The sequence below is a fragment of the Mya arenaria genome, chromosome 15, assembly GCF_026914265.1.
Source record: "Mya arenaria isolate MELC-2E11 chromosome 15, ASM2691426v1".
In the NCBI taxonomy this organism is placed as follows: domain Eukaryota; kingdom Metazoa; phylum Mollusca; class Bivalvia; order Myida; family Myidae; genus Mya; species Mya arenaria.
In genome coordinates, this window is record NC_069136.1 from 10,567,253 (window position 1) to 10,581,445 (window position 14,193).

Here is a 14,193-nt window from a genome sequence, read left to right on the forward strand (position 1 = left end):
CGATCAAGGACCATAACTTGTATTTAGGATATTATGGAGCTATGTTACCTTATTGCGTTATATCCGGAAACAATAATGTTAAGTATGAAATCAATTGAATGAAAGGTATGGGAGTAATAAGTGAAAATCAAAACTTTAACTTAAACCAGAATCACAATATGCTCTCAAACTTGAACCTTCTATTTAACCTAATTGTGTGATGGCCATGAACAGTTAAGTATGAAATGAATTGAATGAAAGGTATCGTCGTTACAAGCGAAAATGTCAACTTTCCCTAAACATTTCACCGGGCGCCGACGCCAACACCAAAACCGGGCGAATAGTCGAGCTAAACACATCAGTTGTATAAACCAAACTGATGCAAGAAATTTTCATAAATATTTTATTATCAAAATATTTTCATATATCATTACAAACATGCTGATTAACAAAACAAAGGTCCTGAACAAAATTTGCGCATTATAAAATCGTTAACATTATTGCTTAATCATATATCACCGTGCTTTAGACAGCAACAATTATAGCATTATGGAATATACAATGTGCGTATCATCTATAATAATCATTTTGCAATGCATACAAATACAAACGGAAACCGTTAAAGCTGTTCACAAAACTGGTACCTGATTTATGAAATCAAGAGCAGCACATCGACATCAAGTCCAAAGCATAAAACAATCGAAGTACAAAAAGTAGCACTGAAATGATATTAACAAGTTTGTTTTGACTAACGAATATAATATATATATTATATTAAGTTATTCACAGTTAATAATACAATAAAACTCCATTGATACAAAAAAAATCTTTGACAATCTTTTTTTGGTGTAATGTAGTTTTTAAAATATTAAGACGATAAAAAAGAGTTGTGTTAGTCTGTTAGTAGAAAATTGTTTCAAGATGTGAAATATTTTGATCCATCTTCTGTAAGAAATATGAACATCTAATTTATTACATTCGCTATTAACTCTATTCTATATATACAAATTTCTATCAGAATTTGGAAGAATATTGTTACAAAAACCATTTCCCATTTACAGCAGACTGTTTTGAGTTGAATGTAAAACTTCTTCTTTTTAAATGTTTTCTATAGTATAAAAGAGTAATAAATCAGAAAATTGAATGATCAAAGTATAACGTGTTATAATTATAATTATTATACACAAAATTTACTTGATGTACTTATAACGGCGTTTCATCTACAATCATAAAAACGTGATTTAGTGCCTAAAAGAAAACCAGCAGTCGCACTGCACTTTTATAATATCTCCAAGTTACATGCTACTTGATTCTTGATGAAATAAACCCCTGATGGGCCGTATCTATTTAGTAATTTTCTTGTCATACGCCAGACTGCCTAGTCTGGCTTATGACAAGAAAATTACTAATACGGCCCATCCACGATAAATATAATTGGCGATAACATTGTCAATATAGGACTCGACTTTCGCAAGGTAATTTAAATATATTTATACAGGAAGAAAACAAAAAACATTGTTGAAAGAGGCTTCAGTGACATTTCTTATTACCAAGATAGCTGCACAACAGAAAACTTCGTCTAAAGTAGGTTCATTTCCCTTAAGAAAGGAAACAAAACACAATTACTTAGTAAATGACGACATATTTCGCCGAATTTGATTTTTATATGATACTTATGCCCCCAATGGAGCACTCCAAACATTTGCTAACTAAATAATCAGAAGAATAATTAAAGAACTAAGGCGTAAACAATTATATGTTTGTTTCGGGTGTCATGGCCTCCAAAAATAGAGTGGGTAGGTCCGATTTTTTTTTTAATTCTTGTGATCTTACTGTTACCAAAAACCATAAATTATATGCGCAAGAACATCTATACAATCAGTTTTAGCAACATTAGCAACATTGGTATTGTTGAAAGCCAAAAAGTTTTCATTTTAAATTGTAAAAAGAAAAAGATAAACAAATTATACAAAATATTACTCAAGGCATTATTAAAGTATAGAGTTGGGACGAACAAGGGGAAGGTCGGGGAACCTGAAACAAACATTATCTTTGACGCCAAATATATAAGAGTCTTACCTATAACTGTTTTAGTTTTTCTTTTCAGATATACATTACTTCTAAGGACCACAGTGAGAACATACTCAAACAATAATGAACAATTAGTAACAAATAGAAAACGTTCTCATGATTTTAAGGCTGGAATGAAATTTTTAACACAACCATTGTTATCTGATATGCCGCACTTTACTTTGCATTGCACAATCTTAACTACACTATATTTACCAACAAAAAGTTCATAGCACACTGAACAAAAAGATGCGGAAAAGTTATGTGTCGAACGTAAGTCATAAACCAGTAAGCTAACACTTATGATATAAAAAAATCCCTGAAAGTAAAGAAATAAACAAATGATTTACATAAAAAAAACAGTTATCAAATTTACAATTTATTCATAAATAACAACTAAATTTAACAGAAAAATAAGCTAAAGTATGCAAGTGCATATAAATTAACATCAAGGCAGAGTCAACTATATATTATCAATATCAGTACCACCAGTACTTTTCATAAAAAAATGAAGACAACGGATTACGAAGACTTAATTAGGAAAGCAGTTTAAATTATTTGTGAAATATATTTTAAGTATTATCTACATATTTACAGAAACTTGTTATGTTCATTTTGATCATACATGTCCAAATATTAATGACAAGTAAAGAAACCTTGCTTGTTACAAATAATATTAAAACTTAAGGCTAACTATCTCCCATCGCTTTACTTGCCATTCCTAATAACAATCAAACTGCATAACAAAAATAATGCATTATTCTCCAATTGCAAACATACAAACACTGACATATACACATCCTAGAAACATTGAGAGGAGCATTCAATGGACAAAATGTCTAGTTGTATATTTAGTTTTGTAAGTTATATCATTTCTTTGTTTTTTCTTTCTTTTTTCACGTTTTATCTTAATATTATTCACGATGATTATATGTATGTTAAATTTATAATATCATGTAACGAGAAGCATGTATATGTTTAAGTTACTTGTATAAATATTTTGAATCTTGAGTCGTGTATGTTGTAAACAACAAATGGATTTCAATGTTTAAGGCACACTAAAGATTATGCAAAGCGTTTATTAATCATACGACACAATCTCAAAACAAGAACAATGACAGGAATAATGACTTCCTCCGTGCACCGCCTTTACACAATGTTAAAAACACGGCATTATCCTGTCTTAATGTGGTTTCACAGACAGAATTTGTAAACAAAATTAAATATTAAAGCACTAAATGCAAATGAATACCCTACATATCTACATCTATTGGCAAGTTTTGTATTTCAACAGACTAGAATATCTTCATATACACTTATAATTATCCTCATAAAACCGGCAATACATATTATGTTATATGAAGAATTGAGTATTAAGCTCAAATGATGAAAAAAACACATACAATTTGTTGCGTCAATAGCACCTTAAATGTAGAAAAGTGTGTCCACTTTAGCTCATTTATTTTATGTCATAGTATAATCATTAAAAAATTGTTGTTTCTAGACCCAAGCTTTGAAAATGGAAGTGCCATTCAATCTATAATAAAAGATGATAGCGCGGGGAAACGCATTAATTATTGTGTTATCTTGTTAATATATAAATTAGTTTCCATTCTTATACATTTATTATAAAAATGAAATTAATAAACAGCAGATTGATGCATGAGCTTTAACAAAACTATCATGGTAAATGTGAAAAAATATGATAATAATAAAAAAATAAACTGACTTGCTTCAATTTATAGATTTTGAGTATTGAATCTTATATTTACTAGAATAAACCCAAACCGAAAATATAGTATATTGCGAGTATTGAATTTTCAAGATAATATTTATCTTGAATGTATTTTATTTTCTGATTACTACAAACACTCCGAGCCAATAGATGCAGAGCTATAGCGTATTCTGTTTCCGATCTGTCTTTTTAGAAAACTTGACTGCAGGTAGAGAAATGCCTAGAGCATGCCTGTGTAATCCGAGTGAGCTGGATAGAGGTGAAACTACAGGCGGGAACACAAACTTGGTCGTCTCCAGCTGGGAAGAGCGGGTCTCTAATTGAAAAGCCTGACGGAGTGGCCTCTGACTAGAGTCTATTGAAAACTGTAAGAAAAATAATCAATAATCTTAAAACTACAATTTCTAGAATTTAGGTGAACATTATTGATTCCAAAAAGCCTGGAAAAGGCCCAACAGGCTGATAAACTGAATTCTAAAATATGAAAGAAATTCAAAATGCATGTACATGTAACTACTAGATATAGTATGATTAAATTGTAATGATAACTGGATTTAATAATTAACAAAAAACTATTTCAATATGAAAGTACGACATGAAACACCATGCTTCATGATCTCAAATACATTCAATAAAATAATAGCTTGGCAGTATGCGTCTTAAATAACATTATAATAATGATGCGTTTTAAATAACATTATTGTAAGCAGTATTGAAATATAAACCAGAGCTGTCACAGAGACAGCGCGCTCGACTATTCCGCCGCTTTTCAGTGTAAGGATTATAAAGTTTTGGTGAAACATGCATGGATCACTGTTAGATTAGATTTCAATGCAATACATGATGTGCTGAAATATTGACATAAATGTGGTTACATGCAAAATTTTAACCAGAATGTTTAAGTCTAATAATAAAGGGCCATTATTTGCAAAATACAGTTATTTAACGTGGAATACCATTGTATAAAGTCTAATGCAATACTATCCTATGTGTGCTAACATGCAATACCTTAACCAGAATTTCTAAGTCGCATAATAAAGGGGCAAAAATTCTATAATATGAAAGGTACAGTTAATTTACTTGATTTAATAAGAATGTTAAATTGTTGGGAGCCTGTGTGTAAAGTTTCAATACAATACATGCTATAATTGCTGAGATATTGACTTAAATGTGGTTACTTGCAAAATCTTGACCAGAATTTCTATGTCGAATAATAACGGGCAATTATTTTGCATTAGTACAGTTATCTAACTTGGTAAATTAAGTAGGCTGGATGGTTGAGTACCATTGTATCAAGTCTCAATGCAATATCTCAAGTAGTTGCTGAGATATTAACCTATATATGCTTGCAGGCAAAACCTTAACCAGAATTTCTAAGTCGAATAATAAAGGGCAATTATTTGCATTAAATTCAAACTAGAGTTATCTAACTTGGTTAAATAAGTAGGTTGGATGGTTGAGTACCATTGTATCAAGTCTCCATGCAATACCTCAAGTAGTTGCTGAGATATTAGCATATATGTGCTTGCACGCAAAACCTTAACCAGAATTTCTAAGTCGAATAATAAAGGGCAATTATTTGCATTAAATGCAAACTAGAGTTATCTAACTTACTTAAATAAGTAGGTTGGATGGTTGAGTACCATTGTATCAAGTCTCAATGCAATACCTCAAGTAGTTGCTGAGATATTAACCTATGTGTGCTTGCACGCAAAACCTTAAACAGAATTTCTAAGTCAAATAATTAGGGCAATTATTTGCATTAAATGTAAACAAGAGTTATCTGACTTGGTTAATTAAGTAGGCTGGATGGTTGAGTACCATTGAATTAAGTCTCAATGCACTACCTCAAGTAGTTGCTGAGATAATAACCTATGTGTGCTTGCACGCAAAACCTTAACCAGAATTTCTAAGTCAAATAATGAGGGCAATTATTTGCATTAAATGCAAACTAGAGTTATCTAACTTTGTTTATTAAGCAGGTTGGATGGTTGAGTACCATTGTATCAAGTCTCAATGCACTACCTCAAGTAGTTGCTGAGATATTAACCTATGTGTACTAGCACGCAAAACCTTAACCAAGGTGTGACGCCAACGCCGACGCTTGTGTGAGTAGTATAGCTCTCCTTATTCTTCGAATAGTCGAGCTAAAAATGAGATAAATTAACAAAAGATGTGCTTTATATTGCGAAATAATTGTTATATGCATACATGTTTAAAAGAAAACAAAATATGTGGTTAAAGTAGGAGTGGGTAAAACGTGCAAACAACAAACCAGAAGCGAAACCATTTGGTGAATAGCAAAATGCAGAAGTGCCATACAGCAACAACCCAACTAGTAGGTACATAAGTTTAAAATATGTTGTTATTATTATACAAATATTGCGAAGAAAGTTACATCAATTTATGCTACGTCTCTCTCGGTGACACAATAATGCGCAGGAGTGTTGTATGTTTAGAGTCTTGTATTTTTGGGAAACAGGAGAACCCTGAAAACACCAACTTGTCCGGCTTGGTGGCCACCAACAAAACTCATTGGCCGGGAATCGAACTGGCTCCGCACTGGAGAGAAGCGAGTATTCTAGCCTCTATGCTAAACGCCCAACCACGGTTAACTGGTTCAATCATAATAATGCAAAACAACCCCACTGCACTTTAATATTAACGTTTTGTTTGTTTGTTGATATCAGAAATGATTTAAAATTGCACAAATTCATTTACAATGTAAGAAATGAATGTTAAAATCAATATGTGATTTGAAAGTGTTCACCAAACCTCATATTTACCTGTATTTTTTTTACATGCACCATGTGTAGTCCATACATTGTCTTATCACAAAATTATGTTAATCTGCCATGTAGTTTTAGATCAAAATGGCACAAGAAGTATTGCAATACAGAAATAGTTAATTTCTATCATATCAACTATATTTAAACCTAATTAATAGGTTAACTTTTGTCTTGTTTCAGCACCACTCTTTAAGATTTGAAACTGATAGTTATTAAAGTTCAGACTTTACAAATATACTTTTTAATAAAAATGTAGATGGAGGATTGTTTAATTTTTAAGGTGGTTTTGTTGGGGGAGAATTTTGTTATGGGCCTTTGGCAGACCTTTTCGCACTACAATACCTACCCACTAAAAAGGGGCATAACAAACACCTTCTGGTACTAAACATTACGAAAATTGCAGATAATATAGAGGATTGATTGAGTTTGATTTAATATAACTTAACAACGAAACGTTTTGTTAATTATAACTTTAGTTGCATTATATAATGAACACCCCTTGAATATTGCAGATACTATATATATATATATGACCTATGTCTCTGGCTAGATCATAACAGTTCTTCTGTATCAAGATATATTATTTCTTGCATACCGAACGTGTGTTTCCGGTGATTTGACCGGTGCTGGAAAAACTCGTCTTACACCCCCATATAAAATCAGTCACGCGCAACAACGCGCCACTTCTTATTTCTTTTATTGTATGGTTTATGGAAAGTATGTTATGCATTTTCAATAAAGCGGAATCAAAAATATAAGTATACAATACTTTTAATTAAAATTAAAATTAAATAATCGTAAAAGTGCGAATTTCAAAGGATCTATTTGACGTCGACAGTGACTTAAAATTGCTGCGCTTTATGGCGTCAGTACACAACGTCGCACGCGCTTTATGCTGAAATGTACAAAAGTAAGTTTTCTACGTCAATTTTTTCCACAAATTCATAGTTTAGGTATGCAAGAAAACATATCAATCATGCTTTTCCGGTCCGGATCGAAAAATTCCAACCCTCGGGCACGCTGCATGACCGGTAACTCGGCAAGTCTTGTTACCGGCTTACGCGCGTGCCCTCGGGTCGGATTTTTCTATCTGTACCGTAAACACATGATAGATACTTATAATCTTGCATGAATGTCTTATTTCATTGTATGTATCGATCGATTCGTATATTAATGTTTTTTAATAGAAAATCAATTATATGACGTTTGAACGGGCTTTAAAATATGCTTGGCCAGTCCGGACCTTTCCAAAAATATTTTATAGAACGCTGACATCATAAAAACTGTTGAGTGCGGATTTGCTGTTTTCACAAGGGCGAACAATTAAAGTAAAAAGTACACATCAAAAGCGCTTTTAAAGATATTGAATGGTTATTTAAAACAATTGGTATAATATCAATAATATGACACACCACTTCGAGTCGTATGGCATTAAAAGGACCAGCCAGTCAGCCCTCAAAGGTGAATGGACCTCGACTAGCTGACAGGCCGATCCTTATAATATCACTTGACCCTCAGTGGTTTGCAATATTTCGTAAATATGTATATCGGAAGAATATGTTTAGATTAATTCTACCTTTTAAGATGATACAACATCAACAGAACTTCAGACGCATTTCACTCTTCTATATAAAAAAGCCAAATAAAAGCATGTTTATGGAAACTCATAACAATTTTGGTAAATTGCCAGTACCAAATATAAGCGCAGCTTCCTGAAGAGCGCAGCTTAGCTTTGCTTTTAGAAAAGCTGCACTTTTTAGCTACGTTTGTTTTTTATATCTTAGCAAAAGCTGCGCTTTTAAAGGAACGTTACCAAAAGCTTCGCTTTGTACGAAGAAATGTTCATAAAACTATGGGGGGTTTTCTCTAAAAAGCTGCGCTTTTTTACAGAAGTTGCGCTAAAGCTATGTTGTTTTTTCTCTAAAAAGCTGCGCTTTTCAATCAAAGAATTCGTCTTTTCCAAACTTTTAGTTGACTAAATCTTCCTTATGAACAATAATCAAATGCATGTAAAACTGCATGTTTTACAGAATTGATATAAGTTAACTTTGAGTTAACTTTGATTTTTTTAATCATGAGAGGCATGATTTTACTGTTTACACCATAAAAGCTGCTAGGCCAATACCGTGATAATTTAAGCTTAGCTCTAGCGATTTTTTTTTTAAATATGGGTGTCGTTGAAATATAAGTATCAGGCCATAACCAAAACAATAGATTGAGTCTTGTTATATCAACCTCTACACAAACATAATCAAAATATGGCTTAAGATATTTTCGTTCTCAGGTTAGAAGTTGTATATTACAGTTACTACAATGTCATAACATTTTACGTATGTATTTATTTTAATAAAACCAATAAATACCAAGATTTAATAATGAAGACACAAATTACAATTGATACATTATTGAATTGATGGTATGCTGGTGGGTATATGGCTAAAGAACTAACAACATGTCTAAATAAATAGTATTTGTCTTGCTCTAAAGGTGCAATAAGACATTAATAAACAGCTACTTATTATATACAACAAACAATCTAATCTGAACCTTGATAGTTAAAATTATTGTTAATATAATGAAGATATTAGTTACAACAAGAGGTTAACAGAAAAATTCTCCTTTTTTTATATAGCAATTAAGCAATAATTAGATAATTACGGTAGTTGCTGTACTTAAGCATGCAGTACAAAGACATGAACCAGCTCAAGGTCACAACAAGCTTAGAGTAAGAACAGGAACAAAGTTAAGAGATTCTCACGTTCATTCAATAAAACTGAAGACATCAAAGGGCAAAACCAAAACCAGACTTCAACTTTAAAACTTAACTAGAACTTAATATATTAAAGTATAAAACATTTCTTAAACACAGTTTTGAAGCATTGCCCTTTGGTTTAGTGCTTTCTCCATTTACATATTGGCGTATTTTACTATGTATCTTTTTTCAATTAATGAAACACAAAGATCTTTTAAAAAAAGATTTTCAGGTTATATTGTTTTGTTTTTGCAAGCAAAAATGATGGCAGAGCATAAGATTGAATTGAGGTATATAAAAGGACTCAATCGTGAAAATAGCAAAGGTACTTACATTGTACAATAAATTACCTTCATCATTAGGTTGATTAACCTTAAAATTTAATTAATTTATATAGTGTACTGTGTGTTAGTTAGTATATAATTACGAATATCAACCTGCTCAGCAAACTAAACAAGATATATTTATGAAATGAGGCAAAATATTATCTCTGTTACTGATTACATATAAAATCATCTTTCTTTCTATATTTATATTCTTTAATATTAAGATGGATGATCGAATCCGCTCTCAGTTGCAATATTTTGTATGTGCTCATAAAATGTATGGGCAACTTTAGCTTTTATCACCTGATACCAATTTGGACTGAGAAATGATCAGTTAATGTTTTGCACACTGATGTTCGTGAGAATTCTTGCCTTTGTTTCTGACGATTTCAGAAAGTCAAATATCCCTGTAAAGAAGGACAGTATGACAATACTATACAAAAGACAACACCTATGTTAGTGGTCACCACAGCAATGTTTACCTATTTCATTATTTTCATTGTCAATAATGTTCAGTTGTGATATGGTCAGCTTGCCGGAATGTTTAGTGAAATTGACAGTATACTTGTCCTTGCTCGTCCTCCTGCTCTAAAGCAACAAAAGAAAGCATAATGAATTCAGCTTTGACTAGCTTAAAAGTAATCTTTACAACGATTGTGAAATCACTTGTTTCTTCAGTATCAGCATCGCGTGATGATATGTGAGAATGTGATTCTGTGCTGTGGAAGAAACCGAAATACCCGGATTGGAACACGTTTATCCGGTGACTACATGCGCCAGCAATCAAACGCACGATGCTTTAATGGGTGGCGATTGTGCTTATAGTTGTAATAACTGTATATTACTAATCCATTACGCGAAAACATGTTACTCTTTAAAATTAAAATTTAATGTGATCTAATGCAATCAAAGTTCCTTAAATTGCAGTTCACATAACATCACTTAAATCTCACTAAATATGAACTGCATGTTCTTTCTATCACATTTAAGGTTTTGGTGTCGAGTTTAATTTCTTTTAATAGTTATCATTAGATACATTTCAAATTGCTCGTGCATGCATTTAGCACAATATGCTGTTTCTCAAACAGCATTTTATGCATTTTTATAAGGTCCATAAATCAGTATTCAATCAATGTGATCTTAATATAATGTGCAAGTTCTGTTATATGAATAGGAAATCTTGCACAAGGTTTTCGACAAAAAAATTCTCAAAACCAAAAACATGCCAATCTATAAAATTACTAAAACCCAAATGCTTAAAATATGACTATTTATTGAATAAAGGTACCATGCGTTAAACCTAACAACGTGCATTCAATAACATAAACGCAATCACAATTTCTTTTCTTGTATACAATCAAAATAATATTCACAACATGATTACTGTCACAAAGTTTGCGGCATCAATGAATGCTCATCAACTAGGCCTATTAGGACTTTTTATTATTATTTCAAACTTCAGTATACCAATCTCAGTTATGTAGTTGCTGGAGTAAACTTTCATTTAAACATGTGTGGATGTAAAGGTAAATGCATTAGGACAAATCAATTATTGATATAACGTTTGCACTTGATTTTCTGTACAATTAATTTTGCGTTCATTTTGAACAGGTCAATCTTTTGTGACCTTGGTAGGCGGAGTTTTGTAAGAAAGACCTGGGACAAGCATATGTAAAACACGATAGACAATATCGCAACATTCCAACGCATCTATTAAAAGCCCGTACTCAACAGAAAATAAACACAGCACAAAAATGAAACATCATTTCTTTCTTTAAATGCCAATGAGCATTTGATAACCTCATTTAAGCAAGGGGCTTTTATTTCAATTATTTGCTTGTGTACACAATAATGTTTATCAATGGAACTTCATTGAACAGGTTTAAAGTTATGGCCAGAGTTGATATGTTTATAGAAAAAGCCCCTGCTACCGAAACCAAAGCTATGCACGCTATTACCAAACAATCATTAAAAAAAGCAGATGCCAATGTCAGAAATGGAAGTGTTTAATAAAGCAAACATTGTGACAATAATCTGATGTGTTCACCAGGCATAAATAAAGTGATATTATCCATATAACACTACACAGTATACCTTTCTTCATAACAGTTGCTGATACTGATAAAACTAAAATCAACAAACGGATAATATATAAAATGATGTCAAGTAGCGCTTCAATGAAATCTGCATATAATTTGGTCGCTTCGATGATCACTGACAGCATTAATTAGATATGATAATTATAATGTACTTAAATAAAATTCTAATTCCGTGATATGAATAACAAGAGATGTTTGTCAAACATTATGCCCCCCCCCCCCCCCGCCGAGTTGTCAGGATTATATGGACAATTAAATGAAATTTGCATGGACCAAAATGACAGCTGATTTGTCACTGACATTGGATGCCATTAAGGCAGTTTTAAGATTATGACCATTCAAAGGGTGGGGATAGAGTGTGTTATAACCATGATCTTTGACTCTATGAACTCAGAATCCACAGGCGTCATTAGCTGGTCACCAAAAACCTAAATGTCAAGTTTGAGTGTCATGGGTCCAGGCATTGACAAGTTATCACACAGACAAGTTTTATTCATTCAGGGTCACTGTGACCTTGATCTTTGACCAGATGACCCCTAAAATCATGAGGGGTCATCTATAGGTCAGATGCAACTCCAAGCCATGGGTGCAGGCATTGTCGAGCTATCACTCGAAACATTTTCGCATTCAAGGTCACTGTGAACTTGACCTTTGACCCGATGAATCCTAAAATCAATAAGGGTCATCTACTGGTCAGGTCCATGTCAAGTTTGATGATCATAGATTCAGGCATTGTTGAGACTTGGAGAAGATTTGTTAACTTTTTTTGTCAAAGGTAACTGTGGCCTTGACCTTGGCCCAATGACCCCCAAAGTAAAGAGGGGTCATCTACTGGTCAGGCTCAACCTTCATTTCAAGTTTGATTACCATAGGTCCAGGAACTGTCAAGTTTGCTTTAAAGACCACTGTGACCTTGATCTTTGACCCCTAAAATCAATAGGGGTCATCTGCTGGTTAGGCCCAACCTCCATATCAAGTTTGATGACCATAGGTCTAGGCATTGTCAAGTTATCACACAGACAACCTTTTTCCAGTCAAGGTTACAGTGACCTTGACCTTTGGCCCAATGACTCCCAAAAACAATAGGGGTCATCTACTGGTCAGGCCCAACCAAGTCAAGTTTGAGGGCCATTGCTGCAGGTATTGTCCAGTTATCACTGGGACAACCTTTTACCATTCAAGGTCACTGTGACCCTGACGTCTTTGGCCCGATGAACCCCATTAACAATAGGGGTCATCTACTTGTCAGGCCCAACTTCCATATCAAGTTTAATGACCATAGGTCTAGGCATTGTTGAGTTATCAATTGGACAAACTTTAAAATTAATTTTCCATTAAAGGTCACAGTGACCTTGACCTTTGACCCGATGAGCCCTTAAATCAATAGGGGTCATCTAATGGTCAGGCACAACCTTCATGTCAAGTTTGATGACCATACGTCCAGGAATTGTTGGGTTATCACTCTGACAAGCTTTGGTCTACCGACAGACGGACAGACCGACCGACTGACCGACCGCCCTACCGACCGACATGTGCAAAGCAATATACCCCTCTTCTTCAAAGCGGGGCATAATTATAAGAATGTAAGTAATGAGGATTATAATTATCTTCATGCTTTTACCAAATAATCTGATTATTTGATCGAGTCAATACCTAGAGGAAAACTTACATATATCAAGGAGATCCAAACATGTTTGTATCATTCAACATATCATACATATTATAACTACATATATCATAAATGTCATTACACATGTTTTTGTGCTTACAATAATTTATAACATACCCACTCTGTGTTATACATGTATATATATATATATGGACATATTTTAATTCTTCGAAAAACAAAACTCGGCTGAATCGCATATTTATATTATTTTTTTCTGGTTAGTAGATTGCAGTAAGGCTTATCAGTCTATGTCGTAATATGCAGTATGTACATGTGTACAATTCAGCAGAATAGCAATACAAGCATTCATAAAGGGGAGTGCAAGTGGAGCGGTGAAAGCCAAAAGGTTCTATATGTTTCCTTGTTGCATGTCACTTAGAACCTTTCCGCTTTCAAACCCTCCAGGTGAAACCTAGCAATTGGGATAATAGAAAGTTATGAATTTACGCGTACTAGCAACCTGTGAAGTTAAGCGTGGTTCTGAATCACGTTTGATATATAAAATTTGAATAATCACACACATTGAAGGCATAGTCAGTTTTCTGATTACCATCAATGATCAATGATCCTTAAATTAACAATCAAAGTAACAATGCTCGTTTCATTTGTACAAACTTTTTTAGGACTTTATTAAACACTGTAAATATTTTAATCATGTTTTATATAATTTATATTTAAAAAAGATTTATTTTTGCTAAGTTTCTTATTAGACAATGCTACAGTCTGCCCAAAATTAAATGACACTTAGGAAAAAATGGTATACTTTAAAATGAG

The 14,193-nt window shown here is 32.9% G+C and overlaps 1 protein-coding gene across 11 annotated transcripts in view; it reads right to left on the reverse strand.

The window, feature by feature from the left end:
* Window positions 1-366: 366 nt before the first annotated feature.
* LOC128219680 (phospholipid-transporting ATPase IF-like) overlaps window positions 367-14,193 on the reverse strand; it is a 46,892-nt gene continuing 33,065 nt past the window's right edge. For 2 of the 11 annotated variants that reach the window (XM_052927576.1, XM_052927575.1), the window contains exons 29-30: window positions 9,659-9,697; window positions 367-4,149 (exon numbers count right to left, since the gene is read on the reverse strand). In XM_052927576.1, the coding sequence (XP_052783536.1) occupies window positions 3,943-4,149; window positions 9,659-9,697 (246 nt within the window). In that variant the 3' untranslated portion in view covers window positions 367-3,942. Of the gene's footprint in view, window positions 4,150-9,658; window positions 9,698-10,133; window positions 10,240-11,745; window positions 11,779-13,630; window positions 13,832-14,193 lie in introns of those variants that run through there. The other 9 variants (XR_008258624.1, XM_052927580.1, XM_052927582.1 and 6 more) reach the window with 9 other exon arrangements.